The sequence below is a fragment of the Muntiacus reevesi genome, chromosome 1, assembly GCF_963930625.1.
Source record: "Muntiacus reevesi chromosome 1, mMunRee1.1, whole genome shotgun sequence".
Classification (NCBI taxonomy): Eukaryota; Metazoa; Chordata; class Mammalia; order Artiodactyla; family Cervidae; genus Muntiacus; species Muntiacus reevesi.
Genome location: NC_089249.1, coordinates 46,013,611 through 46,037,737, shown reverse-complemented (window position 1 = coordinate 46,037,737; position 24,127 = coordinate 46,013,611). Strand labels below are relative to the sequence as shown.

The 24,127-nt window shown below is 39.5% G+C and overlaps 1 protein-coding gene across 1 annotated transcript in view; it reads right to left on the bottom strand.

Annotated features, from left to right (window-relative positions):
* The window catches only part of LOC136172494 (scavenger receptor cysteine-rich type 1 protein M130), a 35,125-nt gene extending 12,561 nt beyond the window's left edge, over positions 1-22,564 (bottom strand). The window contains exons 1-7 of the mRNA XM_065941952.1: positions 22,430-22,564; positions 20,437-20,523; positions 18,854-19,174; positions 16,386-16,706; positions 13,326-13,646; positions 11,751-12,071; positions 58-372 (exon numbers count right to left, since the gene is read on the bottom strand). Of these exons, the coding sequence (XP_065798024.1) occupies positions 58-372; positions 11,751-12,071; positions 13,326-13,646; positions 16,386-16,706; positions 18,854-19,174; positions 20,437-20,523; positions 22,430-22,475 (1,732 nt within the window). The 5' untranslated portion in view covers positions 22,476-22,564. The remainder of the gene's footprint in view (positions 1-57; positions 373-11,750; positions 12,072-13,325; positions 13,647-16,385; positions 16,707-18,853; positions 19,175-20,436; positions 20,524-22,429) is intronic.
* Between the last annotated feature and the right edge of the window lie 1,563 nt (positions 22,565-24,127).

Below are 24,127 nucleotides of genomic sequence, written 5' to 3'. Positions count from 1 at the left end.
CTTACCCTACCCTCTTCACAATATGGGGAAAAAATGAACATGTTGTCTGGGTCTCACTTGAGCAGACTACTCCAATGTCCCTGCTGTGGCTACACGTCCCATCTGGGCGGGGTGCAATGGGGCAGAGTGAAAGATGGGATTCGTTGCCCTCACACTGGAATTCTTCAGCCCAGATCTGTCCGTTTCCTTCTCCAAAGTGAGCTCCACCCAAGATGGAAACAACGGTGCCGCATTTTAATTCCCTGCACAGCACGTTGGCCGATTCCAGAGAGAAGTCAGAATCACAGATGGTGCCCCAAGTGTCGCCATGTTTCACTTCAACACGACCGGAGCAGGGAATGTCCCCTCCGACTAGTCTGGGTTCCCTGTGGGCTGAAAAAAAATATTTTGGTGAGAGAGAACATGATTCCAAGATCTTCCCTCCTGATGGGAGTGAGGCAGGGAGTCAAAAGTGAGAAAGGGAAGCCATTCATTCCTCTTGGATTGTCTGCCTGGAGTTGGGCTTAACAATTTCCAGACCTCACCATCCTTCACCGGACTACCCTGTCAGATAATTCCGGAACTTTGCCTCCTAGAACCCATAATTTCTGGAGCATGATTACTCTATCCTTTCAGTATCTCTCCTGTATTATCCATCACATTGGAGCCCACAGATAATGTGTGTTCATTCTCTCTACAGTTTAGCACTATATGCACCCACTGCAATCTGGAGTCTGCCCCAACCGTTTCAAGTGATTTTTGGTAAAGACTATTAATATATCTACTTCCTATTTCCAAAATGAAAAACAGACCTCTTCTTTGATATCTGTCACACTTGATACATGAGATACTCTTTTCCCCCTGTTTTCTCCTCCTTTCTGTCTGACGGTACTTTATCAGAACCTGTCACCTGTTCCCCAATCAAAGTTCTGTCCCCAGCTTTCTCATCTCCTCAGTGGACATTTTCTCTCAGCTGCCAGTAAATATGTTCTCGTCTATAATTTCTCTTTAAATTTATACTCATAAGCAGATCTATTTGGACATCTGGAAGTTAAGGTGTTCCAAATTGAATGAATTATGCTCTGACAAGGCCACCATAGTCTTTATTCAATTAATGGTATCCAGGACCAAATTAGAATCACCTGAAATTGAACCCCTGTGTTTATCTCCTCATAAATAATGGTAATAATGATAACAATGAAGATTAAGATTAAGTATTATATATGTATATTTGTATGTGGCATTTTGGGCTTCCCTGGAGGCTCAGTGGTAAAGAAACTGCCTGGAGACCCAGCAGCAGACCCAGGTTCAATCCCTAGGTCGGGGAGGTTCCCTGGAAAAGGAAATGGCAAGCCATTCCAGTATTCTGCCTAGGAAATCCCATGGATAGAGGAGTCTAGCAGCTACAGTCCATGGGGTCATAAAGAGTTAGACACAACTTAGCAACTAAACGACAACAACAAATACAGCACCTTAGATTTATTTAGCAATCATTATTTCATCCTTATTATTGCCTTAGGGTATAATTATTACAGAGAAGGAAACTAAAATGCACAGAAGTGAAGTAATTTGCTAAGGTCACACAGCAGGTTAATGAAGGGACAGGGTTTGAAGCCAGGCAGTATACTATAGAGCCTTTACTCTCGACCCTCACAACACACTGTACACGTGGAAGTCATCTGTACCTGTTGACTGACTCTCCAGCATATTTTTCTCCATACTTACTGCCACTACTTTGATGTAATTTGTCACCATATATCATGTAGACTTTTGCAATAGCTTCCAAAGTGGTCTCTTTGCTTCTAAGTCCTCTTCCTAATAAATTTATGTCATGATGACAAATATTAAATTTCAAATATTTTCACATAATTTCTGTCTTCAAGAGAAGTCAATGTTTCTTTACTATGTATACAATAATTCATCTTTTCAACAAATATTATTAAGCACTTACAATGTTTTAAGCATTTGGATGGGTTAAAAAATCTATCACAGAGTTCAGTCTGTCAGTAAGGGTAGATAATTCTAATACTACTACTAATAATCATAACCATAGTAGCTAACCTACATTGATCACTTGCTGTGCAATTCCCATGAAGGAGTAGATATTATTAGCACCATTTTTTTTTTTTTTTGAGGAAACTGTAGCAGAAAACTTTGGCAGCTTCCCCAATAGCGCTCATCTATTCAAATTATGGAGACATAATAAGCATTATTTTAGCACCCTCGAAAAAACTCTATGGTGTCACTTTAAAAGCCTTAACATCTATTACTCTGCCAATCATACTTATTACCCCAGCCTAAAGATGCTTTTTCAAACTTCTATGTCTCTGCAGACATGTTTTGCTCTACTTATATTTCCCAAAGTTATGTTTGGGGGACAAAGTTACTTCTTTTCAAGGATGCTCAGTTTTTCACTGATTTCTCTCTCCTTCAAGAACACATAATTTAGTAGAAGATATACATGTTCAATAATGAGTCCAAACCTAGATACATGTTTTAGATATAAAACTAAGGAAGGAGTTATCAGTTCTATTTTGGCCTTCGTAAGAAAAACTATAAAGAGTACCATAAATCTGAACTGAGTTTTGAAAAAAAGATGAGAAGTTTGCCAAGTAAATGATATGTAATATGGCATTCAAAGAATACAATCATGAGACAGGATGATCTAATTGAAGGATTGTGAATAATTTAGTATGGCTGGATTTTAAAAGGTAAAGAAAAGACACACCAGCTATAAAGCTGAAGAAATGGAGCTCAGGTTTTAGGGGCATGCTTCACTAGGTTGAGAGGCAATCATCAAGATAAGTAAGAGCTTCTTCCAACGTTTGCTGTTCAGTCGCTAACTCTTAAGAACTCTTAGCAACCCTTAAGAGTGGCTAACTCTTAAGAACTCTTAGCAACTCAGAGGTAATTCAAGTTATGCAGAAGATACAAAGTATTTCCTTTAATTCATCTTAAAAGAGAGGAAAGAAAGAAGAGGCATATGGAATTGGGGTTCCTAAAAGGCATAAGTCTTTTAGAGATGCCTGCTGTCAAATATGACTAATTCTATTTTTTAATATCACTAATTCTTAAGATCTCTTGACATTACTATCAGCATGACACAGATAAACCATCAGCCGTTGCCAATTTCCTAAAATGTTCCAGATCTGAGGATATTCTCTATTATAGCAGTACAAAATAACTCAACTGTGCAAAAACTTCACCACTTATCCATTCAATATGTTTGAAGCAAGTTCAATCCAAATTTGAGTTGAATAACACATTGCTTTCTAAACAGAGCTAAGACTTTACAGCAAATAATGCCTCTACAACACAGTGACTGGAGTTGAATTTAATCTTGTTGAATCATTAGTTGAGCATGAAATTACTCTAAGATATCTTTAACTCTTATTCATATGATCCTATTACACTTTTGAACAGATCTAAATCTTTGAATAAAAGCAGTTTCTTAGATTTTTTCTTTTAACCTCTTGCTCTGTCTAGACTGATCTCGAGCAAATAAAACACAACCAGTGAAAAACAACTTCCCCCTCAAAAAAGGAAAACAAATAGATATCCTCTTATTTCCTTTGTCCTAAAATATTTGAGTCCAAGACAAAAGAGAAATCCTTCTTCCAGAAATGACTTGGAGACTCCCTCCTCAGCTTTATTTCATAAGTCTGCTAGTAACACATTAGTCTATACCACAGAATGGCTTCCTTATACCATTTAGTCTGAGTACATGATTAGAATATTGATAATTTACTCCTTTAAGGAATTTTTTTCCCTGTTAAGCCTATGACTGCATTTTTTAAAGTTTATTTTTTAACTGGAGTATAATTGCTTTACAATGTTGTGTTAGTTTCTGCTATATACAACATGAATCAACTATAAATATATATATATACATATATATATACTTATATCCCCTCCCTCTTGTACCTTTCTCCCACCCCACCCCCCATCCCACCTCTCCAGGTCAACACAGAGCACTGAGCTGAGCTCCCTGAACTATACAGCAGCTTCCCACTAGCTATCTATTTTTCACATGGTAGTGTATACATGTTAATGCTACTCTCTCAATTCATCCCACCCTCTCCCCTGTGTCCACAAGTCCATTCTTCACATCTGTGCTATGACTGCATTTTAACATAAAAGCCATTAACTGAATTTTTGTGCCTGGATTTAACCCTTTTAACCAATAAATTAAACTTTCCCTGACACCAGTAACTGAATCTATATTTATTTCTTTCTGAAGAAATGAAGAACAAATATAAGAAGTAATTAAAGGTATTTCTTTTTGTTTGGTAATACATACAATACAGTTTAAAGAAGCACTAACGCATTTTCATCATTTGTTCCTTTCCAAACTCTGAAAAAGTATAGCTCATTCTAATCTCAAAATTATCGTTCAGATTTTAGTAAAATAAAACAAAATTCAAATGAACCATTTATTACATTCAGAAGTCCTCTACAGCACCTATACAGTCTTCACAAACAAAATATCTGGGATTCAAACCAATTTTGTGCCCAAAACTCTTAGACTTCTTTGTAGCTAGCTTGTCTAAACTATAAGTCAGGAGTAAATGACTTTGCCTTTCTAGTCTTCCTGCTTTACTGAATTTTTCTGGCCCCTATCAACCACAATGCCTTATGCTTTATAAAAGTCTAAGAATTTAAACAGACTATGGAATTTGTAGTTTGAACTTGACAGAGAGATGGTATTTCCATAATTTCTTTCCTGAACATCTTCTGAAAGAATCAAGTAAATCAAGAAATAAAATTACAAACTCTATTTCTAGAAAAACAAGGGCAGAGCTAAAGTCTTGGCCCCAAAATTAGTAGAAGGGTTTCCAAATGCTGCAAAAATATAACAAGAGAGTTTATAAAAGAAAGCAAAGTGCCCATATGGCAGATAGCAAACAAAAATATGATTCTGTAAAGGGAGAGAAACCATGCTAAGTTTCAAATTTATGCTATTTGGGATTTTTATTATATACAGCTAAATAGAATCCTGGGCTTCCCTGTTGGCTCAGACAGTAAAGAATCTGCCTGCAATGCAGGAGACCTACATTCGATTCCTGGATCAGGAAGATCCAATGGAGAAGGAAATGGTAACCCACTCCAATATTCTTGCCTGGGAAAGCCCAGGGACAGAGGAGCTTGGCAAGCTACAGTCCATTGAGTCGCAAGAGTCAGACACGACCTAGCAACTAAACCACCATTAGAATCCTATATAACTCAGAATAGGTTATCACAAATAAGGTACTCTAGTAATAAAACCTAAATTTTGGATGTGGCTGGATGAAATTCATGGATATAATATGCTAATGATGTAGATATTATAGGCTGGAAAGCTAATAACTATTGTTATCCGTGGTAAAGTATCTGGACAAATGTCACACTGAAAAGAAAATTATATGCTCACTAAAAATGAAAAATGGATAACATATTGGGGAAAGTGTAAAAAAGGGAAAGTATATAAAAAAAGAAAAAAAATCAGAGGGTTGGCATGGCATGAATCCTCCTTGCCACTTTTAACATTTAAGAGAGAGATGAGCTCAGACTAGAAGCCAGTAAACTACAAGAAGAAATGGAAGGAAAAATACTAATTTTGTGAGGGATACATTCTCTGCCTGCACCTACTGCGTGCATACTGTCACATCAGTTGTGTCTGACTCCATAACCCCATGGACCATAACCCTCCAGGCTCCTCTGTCCATGGGATTCTCCAGGCAAGAATACTGTAGACAGTTGCCAAGCACTCCTCCAGAGGATCTCCTGGACCCAGGGATAGAACCTGAGTTTCCTGCATCTCCTGCATTACAAGCTGATTATTTACTGCTGAGTCACCAGGAAAGCTGCCTGCAGCTATTAGATATAGCTAATTTAGAGTCCTATAATTTGAAACTTACAGAATTGGAAAAAAAAAAAAAAAAAAAAAAAAAAAACCTTAAGTATCCTGTGCCCTAAATTAAGGTGGTGATACAACTTCAGATTTAGCAGAAAATAAGATTTACGTTCTGCATATAAAGACAATGAGCCTACCAGCAAAGAGAGGATTTAGGTCTCACCTTCCCTCTCAAACCCATGGTTTCAAATGACCTTAGGGCAGTAGCTAATAAACTGAGAGGAAGCGTCTGATCACAGGATAGATCAAAATATGTAATTTATTCTTTGATGGTGGTTACTTTCACATGACATTGGGTTAAAGCAAATAGGCTAGAAATCTACTAAGTTTGAAGGGAATATTTTGCTGAATTTGAGGGTGACTGATAGCAGTTAATGAATACTTAACCCTAAAGCAACCCAAGGGTCCCTTAAATCAGCATCAGCATGTAGCAGGTTGTGAAAGGTGTGCAGCCTCTGGATGGATATACTCTCGAAACTGAACACAGAAGTGATGATGAGAACAACGCACTAGAAAGTACTGCTCTGAGAAGAGCACCTGGGCACATAGAGCACAGAGAGCAGTGTCTCAGAGGGCAGAACCTGGTCCATCAGATGGGCTCACCAACACACTCCCTCACCTGCAGGGCAACTCATCATTCTTCTCCAGTTGTTGTTTAGTCGTTAAATCATGTCCGATTCCTTGCAACCCCATGGACTGTAGCCATCAGGCTCCTCTGTCCATGAGATTTCCCTGGCAAGAATAGCAGAGTGGGTTGCCATTTCCTTCTCCAGGGGATCATCCCAACCCAGGGATTGAACCTCTGTGTCCTGCATTGGTAGGCAGATTCTTTACCTACCACTGAGCCACCAGGAAAGGCCTCTTGTCCAGTAGGATATGATAATTACTTTGGAAGAACAGCTCTAGGTGTTTCTTGGTGAACACCTTGTTGTTAAAAAGGCATCACTTATCAACAAGTGATTAACATAAAATGCTAGGGATTGTCCACAAGATTAACCAATCACAGACCACTTTTGAGTTTTTTAAAGAGCTTGCACGAAATACACAAAAATGTTCAGAGGGCACAGCCAAGATGAATGAGGAGGAAGATCCTGAGTCATCTCTTCATGTGAGCACACCAAAGTAACAACTGCTTATGAGAAAGACCAAAATCTAGCAGAGAAGATCTTCTACAACTAAAAATATAAAGAAAGAACCACAAGACAAGCAGGAGGGGCAGGGCACAGTATAGTCAAGACCCATAGACCCAGGTACACGACCACCAAATAAGAAGATAATTGCAGTTGCAGAGGTTCTCCCCAAGGATCAAGGAATTCCCCACCCAGTGGTCCTGCACCAGGAAGATAAGCTCCCAGGGCATTTGACTTTGAAAGCCAGCAGGGCTTACTTTTGAGACAGCCTGAGGGCTGTGGGAAATAGAGACTCCACTCTTAAAGGACACACACAAAATCCCACCCACTCTGGGACCCAGGGTAGAAGCAGTCAATTTGAAACAAGCCTGGGCCAGACCCACGTGCTGATCTTGGAAAGCCTTCTGGAGAGGTGGGATGTGATGGAACTCACCCTGGGGACCCAGATACTGGCAGCAGCCATTTTGGGGAGCTCCTTCTACCACAAGGACACTGGTGTTAGAAAAAGTCATTTTGGAATCCTCCCTTTAGCTTATTAGCACCAAGACCCAGACCCAGTCACCAGCCTGTCAGTATGAGAAGTGGGACACCTGAGGCCAAGAAACTAAACAGGCAGGGATGCACACCCCCTCTGCTGTCCCCTATCAGCTGCCTTGAGACTCCTTGAGCCCACAGACACCCTGGGACATGACCCTGCCCACTAGAGGGCCAGGACTCAGCCCCACATACCAGGAAACTGGTACTAGCACAGGGACCCCCCGGGACCTGCAGCCAGAGCCCCAGCTTCACCCCCTCCCCATACCCCAGTGAGCTGACACGAGCCTAGGGACACCCTGGGCATTGGCCCTGCCCACCAGCTGACCAATTTAAGCTCCAGGACCCTGGGCTCTGCAGCCAGAGATCCCAGGATCCAGCTCTACCCAGCAGAGGGCTAGGGCTAGCCCTGGGACAAGCCTTATCCCCCAGAGATCCTAGTCCCAGGACCAATGCAACTCTACAACCAGCATTCCTGGGCCCTGCCCTGTCCACCAGCAGACCAACACCAGCTCTGGGGTTCCTGGGCCCTACAGCAGGGGACCCCAGGATATGGACTGGCACTAGCCCCAGGATATGGCTTCATGCACTAGTAGGTGAACACCAACCCTAAGATCCCTTGGGCATTGGCCCTACCAACAAACAGATGGACACCAACTCGGAGACATGTTGGACCTCTCTGCCAGCTGCCCCAGGAACCAACTCTGCTCACCAGCAGGCTTTCACTAGATCTGGGGAAACTGACTCCCCCACACTCACTGTAGAACCTGGTTCAAACCACAAGTAGAACAGCACTAACTCTGAGACACCCCTGGTCTCTGCAACCAGCTACCCGATGACCCAGTCCCACAAAGCAGTGACTGGCAGCTTTTGCACAAGGCAGGGTCTAGCAAACAACCAGACTAGGGACCAGTCATACCTACCAGACCACTGACAGTAGTCAGCCAACCACAATAGAAGAACTTGTGCTGTCAGCGTATGGGGCAAACTAGAGCATATAGCTATGGTAACCAGAGGGGAGTATGCTGCTGGGAGCATAGAACATTTCCCATAGAAGGCAATTTCTCCAAAGTTGGGAAATGTCACCAACCTACCAGCTACATAGAACTGAAAACAGCTAATCAGGCAAAATGAGGCAACAGAGGAACATGTTCCAAACAAGGAACAAAACAAAACCCCAGAATAAGAACTAGTGAAGTGCAGATAGGCAATCTCAGTTCAATTCAGCTTAGCCACTCAGTCATGTCTGACACTTTGCAAGCCCATAGACTGCAACACATCAAGTTTCCCTGTCCATCACCAACTCCTGGAGCTTGCTCAAACTCATGTCCATTCAGTTGGTGATGCCATCCAACCAGCTCATCTTCTGTCATCCTCTTCTCCTCCTGCCTTCAATCTTTCCCAGCATCAGGGTCTTTTCAAATGAGTCAGTTCTTTGCATCAGGTGGCCAAAATATTGGAGTTTCAGCTTCAGCATCAGTCCTTCCAATGAATATTTAGGACTGATTTGCTTTAGGATGAACTGGTTGGATCTCCTTGCAGTCCAAGGGACTCTCAAGAGTCTTCTCCCAACACCACAGTTGAAAAGCATCAATTCTTCAGTGCTCAGCTTTCTTTATAGTCCAACTCTCACATCCATACACGACTGCTGGAAAAACCATAGCCTTGACTAGACGGACCTTTGTTGGCAAAGTAATGTCTCTGCTTTTTAATATGCTGTCTAGTTTGGTCATAACTTTTCTTCCAAGGAGCAAGTGTCTTTTAATTTCATGGCTGCAGTCACCATCTGCAATGATTTTGGAGCCCAAGAAATGAAAGTCTCTCACATTTTCCATTGTTTCTCCATCTATTTGCCATGAAGTGATGGGACCAAAGGTCATGATCTTGGTTTTTTGAATGTTGAGTTTTAAGCCAGCCTTTTCAGTCTCCTCTTTCATCAAAAGGTTCTTTAGTTTCTCTTCACTTTCTGCCATAAGGGTGGCATCATCTGCATATCTGAGGTTATTGATATTTCTCCCAGCAATCTTGATTCCAGCTTGTGCTTCATCCAGCCCAACATTTTGCATAATGTACTCTGCATATAAGTTAAATAAGCAGGGTAACAATGTACAGCCTTGATGTACTCCTTTCCCTATTCGGAACCAGTCTGTTGTTCCATGTCCAGCTCTAACTGTTGCTTCTCAACCTGCATACAGATTTCTCAGGAGGCAGGTAAGATGGCCTAGTAATCCCATCTCTTGAAGAATTTTCCACTGTTTGTTGTGATCCACACAGTCAAAGGCTTTGGCATAATCAATAAGGCAGAAGTAGATATTTTTCTGGAATTCTCTTGCTTTTTCTATGATCCAACAGATGTTGGCAATTTGATCTCTGGTTCCTCTACCTTTTTTAAATCAGCTTGAACATCTGCAAGTTTGTGGTTCATATACTGTTAAAGCCTGGCTTGGAGAATTTTGAGCATTGCTTTGCTAGTGTGTGAGATGAGTGCAATTGTGTGGTAGTTTGAACATTCCTTAGCATTGCCCTTCTTTGGAATTGGAATGAAAACTGAACTTTTTCCAGTCCTGTGGCCCCTGTTGAGTTTTCCAAATTTGCTGGAATATTGAGTGCACCACTTTCACAGCCTCATCTTTTAGGATTTGAAAGAGCTCAACTGGAATTCTATCACCTTCACTAGCTTTGTTTGTAGTGGTGCTTCCTAAGGCCCAGTTGACTTCACTTTCCAGGATGTTTGGCTCTAGGTGAGCGATCACACCATCAGGGTTAACTGGATCATGAAGATCTTTTTTGTATAGTTTTTCTGTGTATTCTTGCCACCTCTTTTTAATATCTTCTGCTTCTGTTAGGTCTATACCATTTCTGTCTTTATTGTGCCCATCTTTGAAAGAAATATTCCATTGGTATCTCTAGTTTTCTTGAAGAGATTTCTAGTCTTTCCCAGTCTATTGTTTATATAGATTTTATAATATCTTTATAGATTGTGTATATAGGCTATTTACCTGATATCATATGCAATAGTGAAAAAGCTGAATGCATTTTCTCTAAGATCAGGAACAAGGCAAGGATGCCCACTCTTGCCATTTTTATTTGACATAGTATCTAAAGTTCTGTCCACAGCAATTTAGACAAGGGGAAGAAATAGAAGGAATCCAAACTGAAAAGGAAGAAGTAATGCTGTCACTCTTTGCAGTCGAGATGACACTGTGCATAGAAAATCCTAAAGTCACTACCAAAAAGTTACTAGAGTTTGTCAGTGAATTTGGTAAAGTTGCAGGATACAGAATGAATATACAGAAATCTGTTGCCTTTCTATACACTAACAATGAGCTATCAGAAAGAGAAATTAAGGAAACAGTTCCATTTATCATCACATCAAAAGGGCTTCCCAGGTGGCGCTAGTCAAAAAGAATCCACCTGCCAATGCAGGATACACAAGAGGCACAATTTTGATCTTGGATCAGGAAGATCCCCTAGAGTAGAGAATGGCAACCCACTACAGTATTCTTGCCTGGAAAATTCCATGGACATAGGGGCCTGGCAGGTTACAGTCCATGGGGCCACAAAGAATCAGACATGACTGAATAACTGAGCATGTACATACATACATACATACAAATGGAATAACATGCCTAGTAATAAACCTACCTAAGGAGGCAAGAGCCCTGTACTCTGAAAACTATGACACTGATGAAAGAAATTGAAGATGACTCAAATAGATGGAAAGATATACTTTGTTCTTAGACTGGAAGAATCAATTCAGTTCAATATGGTTAAAATGACCATACTCCCAAGGCAATCTACAGATTCAATGCAATCCCCATCAAATTACTGATGGCATTTTTTACAGAATTAAGCAATAAATTTTAAATTTGTATGGAAGCACAACAGATCCCAAATAGCCAAAACAAGCTTGAGAAAGAAGAATAGAGCTGGAAGAATTGGGCTGTCTAACTTCAGACTATACTACAAAGCAACAGTCATCAAAACAGCATGGAACTGAGACAAAAGCAGACACAGAGATTAATGGAAGAGGATAGAAAGCCTAGAAATAAACCCACACATTTATGGCCAACTAATCTATCACAAAGGAGACAAGAATATACAATGGAGAAAAGATAGTCTCTTAGATAAATAGTGCTGGGAAAACTGGGCAGTTCTATGTAAAAGAATGAAATTGGAATGCAACTTCTTTACAGGTTGATTGAAAGTCTTACCTGAGCAAGTAACTTTGGCTTCATCATAGTGTTCACAACTAAGCCCACCCCATTGCCAGTTCTTGCAGTCCCAGATGGAAGTTTCATTTCCATTGCAGTGGCTTAAAAACAGCAATGTGTTTGTTGCCTGAATTTTGGAATAAACTTGATAGGATGTTTTGAGTGCAGATCCACATCCCAGCTGCTTGCAAACCACATCAGCTTCTTTCAGTCCCCAGCCTCTGTCACACACTTTCCCTACCAGTTTCTGAATTTCCACCTCCACTGTCCCAGCACAGCGGCTACCTCCACCTTTGAGTCTCAGTTCGAGATCTGATCCATCTGCAAAAGAAACATAAACTTAGGCCATGGCTACATATGGAGGTTAGCTACTATAGGGTATTTTTTTCAATCTTGTTCCTTCTCAGATACTGAGACACTAGAAATTATGGCTTACCTACTTCCTGGCTTTTAGAAGAGCAGCACACTATCCAAAATTCTACAAACAATAAATGCTGGAGAGGGTGTGGAGAAAAGGGAACCCTCTTACACTGTTGGTGGGAATGCAAACTAGTACAGCCACTATGGAAAACAGTGTGGAGATTTCTTAAAAAACTGGAAATAGAACTGCCATATGACCCAGCAATACCACTTCTGGGTATACACACTGAGAAAACCAGATCTGAAAGAGACACGTACACCCCAATGTTCATTGCAGCACTGTTTATAATAGCCAGGACATGGAAGCAACTTAGATGCCCATCAGCATATGAATGAATAAGGAAGCTGTGGTACATATACACCATGGAATATTACTCAGCCATTAAAAAGAATTCATTTGAACCAGTTTTAATGAGATGGATGAAACTGGAGCCCATTATACAGAGTGAAGTAAGCCAGAAAGATAAAGAACATTACAGCATACTAACACATATATATGGAATTTAGAAAGATGGTAACGATAACCCTATATGCCAAACAGAAAAAGAGACACAGAAGTACAGAACAGACTTTTGAACTCTGTGGGAGAAGGGGAGGGTGGGATGTTTTGAAAGAACAGCATGTATATTATCTATGGTGAAACAGATCACCAGCCCAGGTGGGATGCATGAGACAAGTGCTCGGGCCTGGTGCCCTGGGAGGACCCAGCGGAGTCGGGTGGAGAGGGAGGTGGGAGGGGGGATCGGGATGGGGAATACGTGTAACTCTATGGCTGATTTGTGTCAATGTATGACAAAACCCACTGAAATGTTGTGAAGTAATTAGCCTCCAACTAATTTTAAAAAAAAATTAAAAAAAAAAAAAAAAGAAGAGCAGCACAGACCATGAATTTGGTTAGAAATGGGGCTATAGTTTCAAAACTTGTAGATTTATAATTTGAAGTGTGGTCCCTAATAGCAGTTGAAATAATTTTTATAAAACACAGACAACCCTCCAAACTAGTCGAAAAAAGAATGTGTTAAAGATTCCTCATACCTGAAAAGAATTCCCAGCAAGGAAATCATTAACTAGTTCTCTCTCTCTCACCTTTAACACCTATGCCTACTCCTAAAGAACACAGACCCTTCCTTCTCTGTTTTTCTTGTTTTAACTTACCAGAACAGGTCACACCAGCATCTTCATTATGATTGCAGTAATGCTTTCCCCATTCGTGATGTCTGCACTGCCAGATAGCAGATTCATGTCCTTGGCAGGAAACACTGTCAAGCCAAATGTTTCCAGTTCCCTCACTGGCATTGACTCTACCGATGGCAGTGACAGCAGTCGGACATCCCAATTGCTGACACGCTACAGCAGCATCATCGCTGTCCCAGCCGTCATCACACACTGTCCCCCATTCTCCTTTGAATCTCACTTCTAATCTTCCTGAACACTTGGTGACTCCATCCACCAGTCTCAGGCTCAAGTCAGCTCCCTCTGTAAGAGGGAAACAAAACCAGTCAGTGATAAAGAAACAGGCATGAGGATGCTCCAAACAGCTCTACCTGAGATGAGATAAGGAAAAGGGGTGGGGGGGAACATAAGCAGAGACAGAGAGTATAATGATATGTTCCCACTGAAAATCATTAGCGATGGAAGTAGGAGCAGATCAGGCAAGAACAGTGTTAGTGGGAACCTTGGGTACAGCACAGGAGCTCAAATCAGTGCTCTCTGATGACCTGGAGGGCTGGGATGAAGATGAGAGTGGGAGGGAGGCTGAAGAGGGAGGGGATATATATATATATACATACAGTTGATTCACTTTGTTGTGCAGCAGAAACTAGCACAAGATTGTAAAACAATTATACTCCAATTTAAAAACAAGAAGATAGGATTTTTTATGAATTAGGAGTTTAGGATTAGCAGATGCAAACCACTTTATATCAAATGGATAAGTAGCAAGGTCTTATTGTATAGCACAGAGAACTATATTCAGTATCCTATAATAAATCATAACAGAAAAGATGAATCAATTAAGAAAAAAGAAGACAGGACTTTTCACTGTGGAGAGCATGCGTTACAGGAAGAGTTTCTAACAGGAGGCCAAGGAACTGAAATTTATCTAGAGATCTGCTTGTTTAAACACCATAGATGTTTTTGTTGGAATTGCTTTTTTTTTCCCTTTTAAATATATACTTGCAGATGCCTAGGTGCTTATATATATATATATATATATTTGCTGCAATACTTAACACTCACTTATGGTTCTGATTGCATTACCTACCCAGACTATTTGGTTTGTATCACCATGCCTGACCCCTTTCTGACCATGTCCATAGTTTAAAAGTAATGCAAAAAAATAAAATAAAATAACATAAAAACAACACAAAGAGAGAAGGGACTTCATCACTACTCCTTTCACTTTCCCCCAATCAACACTCCTCAAAGACTAGCACTTGATTCTGAGTAATATCCTATAATAAATAAATTGGGTTGTTCCTCTGGCACTTTTAGTTTTTGTTGTTTTTTTTTGTTTGTTTTGTTTTTTGTCACAGTGCAATTTATTGTGATTCCCCAGCACGTATCAAACACACTGAGAAGAAACATGCTGATTGGAGACCTAAGCAAAGGAAACCGGAAGGTACATACTGTATTTTCTCTACCCCAAAGCCCTTTCACTTTCTTCAGCTAACAGAACCCATCTTTTCTGTAGGAATCCCATTCTTTGTGGTTCAGACTGTACATGATCACATTGTTCAACAAGAAAAAAGCCAACTTGGGAATTCCCTGGTAGTTCAGTGGTTAGGAATGTGAGCTTCCACTGCACGGGACCTAGGTTTTATCCTTGGTCAGAGAACTAAGATCCCCACAAGATACACAGTGTGGTTTAAAAAAAAAAAGAAAAAGAAAGAAATCCAAGAAATAAAAAAAGAGCCAGAACCTTGATGATATTGTTTAAGTGCTGAATCTAGTCATGGATGGAGCCAACTGTACCTCCTGGATTTCCCAGTTTTCTGAGTCAGTATTTCCTTATTTTAAAGCTAGTTTGAATTGAATTTTCTTCATTTGAAAAAAAAAAAACTGGTGAATACAAGAACATTTTTACCTTGGTTATTATTTCATAAATATCCCCTGGGGTTCAAGACTCACTAGGTCTTCAAACGAGGCATTCAATTGAAGAAAGGAGAGTGACATTTTTGTACACACAAAGCCATGTTCTAGATCTTAATCAAGATGGAACGTGAAAGTCCCTAGATAGACACAATTCCTGCTCACGGTGTAGTATTAGCGTAAATGAGGTTTTAATAGACAACCGGTTTTTTTAATCATTTGATTCTATGAATTTGAATTAATAGTTTGGGAAAAGGTGGGTCAATGTGGCTAAAGAGGAGGCTTTTATAGGTAGAGGATAATAATAGGGGTGACTTTCTTCTAAAACATCCAGAAAGTAACATTTGCTAGTTAACCTGGTTTCTTTTCCTTTCTTTTTTTTTTTTTTTTTTTTTTTTTGGAGGGGTGAGGGAGTAGACTATTCTCTGAATACTTTCTTCTATCCTGATAACTTGGATCTCAATTTCTTGGCTCATCCTTCCTCCCTAAACTATTTATCCTAATTTCAGTGAATGGTAAAAAAAAAAAAAAAAAAAAAAAATTCTTCACGGGCTTCCCCATGGCTCAGTGATAAAGAATTTTCAGGAGACTCAGGTTCCATCTCTGAGTTTGAAGATCCCCTGGAGATGGAAATGGCAACCCACTCCAGTATTCTTGCCTGAAGAATTCCATAGGCAGAGGAGACTGGTGGGCTACAGTCCATGGAGGTACAAAAGAGTCGGACACACACACACAAAAAAGTGTCGGACACAACAAAGTGACTGAACAATAACAACAACAACAACAACAACAAAAACCCCACAAGTATCAGAACTGCATCCTGAAATTGCTAATAATGAGGCAATAAAAGAAGACTTTCCTCATTGTAGTTTTCATTTGCATTTCTCTAATAATTAGTGATATTGAGCATCTTTTCATGTACTTCTTGGCCATCTGTATGTTGTACAGGAGAAAATAACACAGCATTGTAAAGCAACTATACTGCAATAAAAAAAATTTTTTTTAATAGTAAGAGAAAAAAAAGAAGCACACTTCATTATGTTTTTAAGAGTTCAAGCCTTTGAGACTTTTACCCCCATTTTTGTCCTCTCAGAGAGAACGGAACAAACCCAGAGCAGTCCTTACCTAAGCAAATCACTCCAGCATCTTCAGCGTGATCACAGTTGTGCTTTCCCCATCCTTCGTGTCTGCAGTTCCAGAGAGCTGACTCATTTCCATGGCATACCAGATCATCAAACCAGATTGGCCCAGATCCTTCTCCAAAATTAGCTGAGCCAGAGAAACTGATAGCACTTCCACATCCAAGCTGTTTACAAACCACAGAAGCGTGATCCAAATTGAAGTTATCATCACACACTGTTCCCCACTGGCCCTGGAATTTGATCTCTATTCTTCCTGAGCACCGGTTTCCTCCGTTCATCAGCCTCATCTCCAAATCAGATCCATCTAGAGAAGAGAAAAGGCCAGAATTCAGAAGTGATATTTATTCTGAAGTGATCTTAGAGAATAGTATTCCTCAGGTCTCTTGAGACTTGCTGCTCTCCTTAAAAACAATGCCCCGTTGTGGATGCTGCTCCAGTTGACATATTGAAAGATTTTAATCTTTGAAAAATAACAAATGATTTGGACTTTCATCTGTATCAACTGACCCCCCAAAAAAAACTCTTTCATGGATTAAAATTTACTTTGTGTTTTGTTTCCCTCTATTACTAAGACATAGTAAACTTGTCTATGTAGAAAGAAAGAAAATAGTAGAAGGAGAATATAAAGAAAAAAAAAAAAACAGTCTAGTATCAAAGTCTACCCTCTTTACTATTATGCAGGTGATCATAATAGAATTTCCAAGAAGCAGATGCTCTGAGAATTGAGCATTGATTACGGTGGAGAATCTCAGAAATATGGACTCTAAAACCTTAAAAATATGAACTTGGAAATCTCATGAAACTCATGAGTCCCTGACTACTCATCCCTTTCTATTATTATGCATCAGTTGAAGCTTTAGGTGTACAAAGTTCAAAAACTAAATTTGACTGACATCATCTTTACATAAAGGATCCTTATGCAAAGATATGAAAAACAACACAGGAGGTTAAAGCACTACACTGAGGTCTTAGCTTAAATAGTCAACACCATCAACAGCAATAATTATAGAAAGATCTTGGCAAGACTTATTATGATTTTTAACTTCACTGTAGACGCTTGATGTAGCTTTTACAATTATTATTTCTTATCTTTCCCTGCAAAATGATTAACAATGAAAGACAACAATAAAAGAAAGAAAAGGAAGGAAGAGGAGGAGAACAGAGAAAGAGAAGGAAGAAGAAAGAGAAATGAGTGTGAGCCATGAGGAAACTAATGCTAATTTTTAGCACCTATGACCTACCTGTCAGTGTACCAGTAGCTTTACATGTGTTATATTACTGACTACTCAGAAGCTGAAGTTTAGAAAGATTTACAACTTACTCAAAATAATAGCATTAAGGAGTAGTTGAGGAGTTTTCTAGAAACTAGTTACTCCCATGACACCACAGCGCCTGGGTCAAGATTGTTGTTGTTGTTCAGTCACTAGGTTGTGTCTGACTCTTTGTGACCCCATGGACTGTAGCCCGTTAGACTTCTCTGTCCATGGAATTTCCCAGGCAAGAATACTGTAGTGGGTTGCCATTTCTTTCTCCAGGGGAACTTCCCGAGGGATCAAATCCATGTCTCTTGCATTGGCAGGCAGCTTCTTTACCACTAAGCCACCAGAGAAGCCTGGATAGAGATTAATCCTTTCTGAGATCAGTCCTATGGAGGAGATGGTCTCTAACAGAAAAGCTGGGTGGTGAGAAGATTGCCTAAATTTCAATGACATGAGCAAAGATAAATTGGAAGCCCAGGAATCCGAACTGGGTCAGAAACATGACCTTGGGTTTTGTCTGCAGAAATGTCTGAGCTATCATAATAGCAAGTGAGATGAAACTTATGAAATATTTTATAAATTAAAACTACCATGTAAATGAAATGAATAGCATTTCACAGTGGAAAAAGCAATTCTACTTTGCAAAATATCCTTCCTCCAACAAAACAGATTAGTGCTAGGAGTATTTACTTCTTGACTTGGTAAATTGATTATCAGTTAATGGGCAAAAGGGTCATGTTTTATGAGCCAATATATGAAAGCAGCATTTTATGGGGAAAGGGAACAAGGAGTCAAGTTAGATATGATTTAGGAAATGGCAACCCACTCCCGTATTCTTTCCTAGAAAATTCCATGGACAGAGGAGCCTGGCAGGCTGCAGTCAATGGGGTCACAAAGAGTCAGACATGATTAAGCAACTGAGCACAGAATGTTACAGTAGGATTACTTAATATAAAATTGAAGCTAATCACTTCCTCATTGACTGTAGTATTCAGAATCTCTTTTGATTTTTCTTAATATGGGTCTTGTCATACATTTTCTGGTCTTTAACAATGAATTGGGTCCTTTTCATACCTGGATTATTTTATACCTAGATTACTTACAGAAAACTGGCCTTTTCATTTTTAACCCATCTATAAGATTTTTTTCCCACCAAGCATTCATGTCAAGGTTTGACTTACACAAGTCTTACCTGAGCAGGTGACTCCTACATCCTGTTGGTGAGTACAGTTATGCTTTCCCCACCCCTCATGTTTGCAGTCCCAGAGAGCTGATTCATTGCCTCGACAAGACACATGATCCATCCAAATGCGCCCAGTGCCTGCACTGGAATTGGTCCATCCTGTGGCTTTGATGACAGTTGGACATCCCAGCTGCTTACAAACCACGGAGACGGCAGCCAAGTCCCAGCCATTGTTACACACAGTTCCCCACTCTTCCTGGACTTTCACCTCCACTCTCCCAGAACACTTGGTTGTACCAGCCACCAGCCTCAGCTCCTTGTCTGTTCCCCCTGGAACAACAGGTAAAGGTAGCAATTGGTCAAGATCCCAAAGCAAGTAGAATGATTACTCCTTAGATTACTTATTTATTTTTCAAACCCAGCTTTGAGAAGCATTTCTGAACCTATCTATGGTACAGTAGGAGACTGTCATTTCATAGGAATTCAAAAGCAAACAGCAGTGTCACAGGCTTCAAAGGAAGCCATGACACAGAAACAGTAAATCTGGGTAATTCAATACTATATGGTGTCTTTATTTTATGGCTGAGATTCTTTATAACCTCAATGTATATAAACCTACGGATAGTATACTATTAAAATATTACAAAATTTTATAGGGATAAGCTATGTAAGTTTCTCCAGAATCCTAAGATCAGTGGAAAGAAGGCTAGTAGTGAAAACGAAAGACTGATTATTGGGAATTCAGTACCTATTTCACACACATATGCAAAAGGTCATGAATTCTTTTTTTAATTAATTTTTAAATTTTAATTGGAGGCTAATTACTTTACACTATTGTGGTCATTTTTGCTATACATCGATATGAATCAGCCACGGGTGTACATGTGTCCCCCATCCTGAAACCCCCTCCCACCTCCCTCCCCAACCCATCCCTCTGGGTTGTCCCCGAGCACCGAGTTTGAGTGCCCTGCTTCATGCATCTAACTTGCACTGGTCATCTATTTTACATACGGAAATACCATAAATTCTTAAAATGCTAGTTGAAATCTAACTGAACGTAGCTACCCAAATGGAAATTGAAATGGAGATATTTTCCTATTGTCTTCTACCATAAAAAAATCCCCTCTCCCTTACTCCTCCCAAGGGTCTTAACTACTGCCTTGTGATTATTTTAGCTAACATAGGAATCTGTGGTTCCTGATATATACCTGGCTTCCCTGAACACATTTTAAGATAAATTTTGGCATTTGAATTTTCAAAATGTTCCTAAAATTCCCTCATCCTACCAGTTCTGACATTTCTCCTCCTCTATATTGTTCCCTACCTTTTAGTTAGACATTACTTCAGATCTTTAAGGAATATGCATTTTTCCAGTAAGCATTTATTTAAAAAAAAAAAAAAACTATACTAACATTTTGGGCCAGCGGGGTCACATCATTAGGTACTCATTTTGTGCTTTTAATATCCTGATCCTTCAAAACACCATGAAGCTTGCTTTTAGATGCTATTTAGCCTTCAGGAGAATGATTTGCTTGTCAGTGATTCTCATCACAGTGGGCAAAGATTGTGAGTAAATTTGACAAAGTACTCACCAAGAGCATTGTTGACCAAACAGGCACAGAGAACTGAGACCACAGCAAGAGTGAAGGAACCGAAGTGAACAGAACACCTTTTAAAGCCTATGGAAAGAAAAAAAAGAAGGCAAAAGTATAGTCTTTCCAACCAAATAGGCTTTAGAGCAGGCAGGTGGTTTCAGAGGTTTGAAATTAACAAAGAAAGTCAAACCAAGGCAGAAAACCCTCCTCCTAAATGGCAAGGCAGGCAGGCAGGAAAAATTCATATCCAGGATCATACAGGAACAGTGAAGTAGCTTTGAAAATGTCCATGGTTCATGGAAGCAACCTAGATGCCCATCAGCAGATGAATGGATAAGGAAGCTGTGGTACATATACACCATGGAATATTACTCAGCCGTTAAAAAGAATTCATTTGAATCAGTTCTAATGAGATGAATGAAACTGGAGCCCATTATACAGAGTGAAGTAAGCCAGAAAGATAAAGAACATTACAGTATACTAACACATATATACGGAATTTAGAAAGATGGTAACGATGGCCCTATATGCAGGGCAGAAGAAGAGACACAGAAGTACAGAACAGACTTTTGAACTCTGTGGGAGAAGGTGAGGGTGGGATGTTTCGAAAGAACAGCATGTATATTATCTGTGGTGAAACAGACCACCAGCCCAGGTGGGATGCATGAGTCAAGTGCTCGGGCCTGGTGGGCTGGGAAGACCCAGAGGAATCAGGTGGAGAGGGAGGTGGGATGGGGGACCAGGATGGGGAATACGTGTAGCTCTATGGCTGATTCATATCAATGTATGACAAAACCCACTGAAAAATAAAAAATTAAAATGAAAAAAAAAAAAGAAAATGTCCATGGTTACAGGCAACCTAGAAGTGAGGGATTAGAAGAGGGTTGGAGATGCAAAAGGAATGGCAAGAGTCTTAGCACCTGGAAAACAGAAAAGGCGTTGATGAAACTTAGAAGTGGGCACTTCTCCCATTGGGCACAGAACAATTTTCAACCCTTGATATTCTCATCTCCAAGCCTGCCTGATCCACATTATTCAATGGAAAGTTCCATGAGGAAATAAATTATACCTATAATGTTCATCAGCTTTACCAGTACCTGGCACAGTGCCTGCTAAATTCTAATTGAATACTACACTGGAGGAAACACTGACAAAAATTATATTTGAAAGTCCCCACTATTGGACCTTGTGGGCTTCCCAACTGACACAGTTATAAATGATCCGCCTGCCAATGCAGAAGACATGGGTTCGATCCCTGGGTCGGGAAGATCCCCTGGAGAAGGAAATGGCAACCCACTCCAGTATTCCTGCCTGGAAAATCCCATGGACAGAGTAGCCTGGAGGGCTACAGTCCATGGGGTCGCGAAGAATCGGACATCACTGAGCGACCAAGCATGCACACACACGCCATTGGATCTTATCTCCAAAAATAGCCTGAAATGCTCTATCACTCTCACTTCTCCTTCTTACTCTCATCCTACAGTAATTTTAAAGTAAAAATGCTACGACACAGAACTGTGCGCTTATTATCCATGCTTTCATGTGGTATGCTTTCAAGTTTAAAAGCTTGAAAAAAAAAAGTAAGAATGCTAAATGAATTTAATGCATCCACATAAATCATGAGGTAGATTTTAACACTCAGGGGTGTCATTCTAAATGCCCTCTAGAGAATCAACTTTTCATCAATATGCATTCCTACTTGTTCTATCCTTTCTAACAACTATTCGTTTTAAACTCAATACAATTCAGTTAATTTTAGTTCCTTACATAGTTGTTCCTCAGTGGTTTTACAGAGTTGATGCCAAATCTAATCCTTATTTCATACCTTAAATTTCGAACCTATGGAAGATACAGGTACTTCTTAATAGGCTTCTTGCTCTTTCCCATAACTTACCCTCCTAATGCCCATCATTATTAAATCAGATCCACTGACTGTCAGAATATTACTATACTCCATGAGAGAGTATACAAAACAAATGATAAGCTTTACCAGCAGATCCAGAGTTGTCATGTAGCACCATTCTGAGTTTGTCCATTCCAAAGTTTTATGATGCTTAAATCTTCTTGTATTCCCTTGGAATGGCCCCTTGAAGAGGACCACTAAGAATTCTAAAAATCATTTCACTTCCACACACACACACACAAAAGAAGGCTTTCATAATGGAGGTGGAGTCAACCAGAAAAGGGAAGTAATTAAAAGAGAGAGGTTCCTTTTTGTTCTCAAGTTTTCTTCCATTTGGGACATGAAACAAAGAAAACTGAGAAATATTCACTACAGATTTACAAAAATTAAAGGGGAAATATTAACTCAAATATGGTTGTCTTTGAACACAAAATTTCTACACTCTGTTTTGGATGACTACATTAGAAACAAAAATAATAATTGTTATGAGATGAAATTATGTAAAAAAAAAACTAAGGTAAGGGACTTCCCTGGTGGTCCAGTGGTTAACAGTCTGCTTGCCAATGCAGGGGTCATAGGTTCAATCCCTGGTCAGGGAAGATACCACATGCCTCGGAGCAATGAAGCCTGTGCACCCCAACTACTGAGCCAGAGCTTGAGAGCCCACGAGACATAACTACTGAAGCCTGTGCTCCACAACAAGAGACGCCACCATAATGAGAAGCCAGCGCATCACAACAGAGTAGCCTCCTCTTGCCACAACCAGAGAAAGCCCACACACAGCAACGAAGACCCAGCGCAGCCAAAAATAAATAAATAAATAAGAATAAAACACTTAGAAATGAATTTAAAAAAAAAAACAAAGTAAAATGGGCAAAACATAGTTAAATCACTAAAGCTTGATTGTATAGTCACTTTTATTATTTCCATAATCAAAGGTGTCTCATGAATAATTCTGTGCAGATTATCCATAGACAGCACTTGAACTTCTTTTCTTTTTTAAAAAGTTTTATTGGAGTACAGATTTATAATGTTATGTTAATTTCTTCTGTATAGCAAAGTGAATCAGTTATACACACACATATGTATATGCCCACTCTTTTTTCGATTCTTTTCTCATATAAGTCATTGGAGAGTATTGAGATGAGTTCCCTGTGCTATGCAGCAGGTCCTCATTATTATCTGTTCTATATATAGTAGTGTGTATATGTCAACACAAATTTACCAATTTATCTCTCCCTGCACCTCCTCTTTCTAACCATAAGTTAGTTTTCTACATTTGGAACTCTATTTCTGTTTTGTAAAGAAGTTCATTTGTACCAGTTTTTTTAGAGTTCACATATAAGTGATATCATGTATTTGTCTTTTTGTGTCTGACTTAACTTCACTCAGTATGACAATATATATATGCATTAAACTTCCTAAAAATCTTTCCACAATGAATATTCCAAGCCCCATTGACTTCACTGGTAAATTCTAACAAATATTTTAAGGAAAAAAAAATAATACCAATTCTAAACAAACATTTCCAGAAAACAAAGAGTAGTGACTACTTTCCAACATGTTCTATGAGGCCAATATAACTTCATGTCAAAACCAGAAAAAGACATTATAAGGAAGGAAAATTACATATGAATATCTCTCACAAACATGTGCAAAATATTAGCAAATAAATCTAGCAATATATAAAATAATAATATATCATGACCAAGCAGGGTTCATTCCAAAAATATAAGGATAGTTTAACATTCAAAATTAAAATTTTATATAACTCATTATATAAGA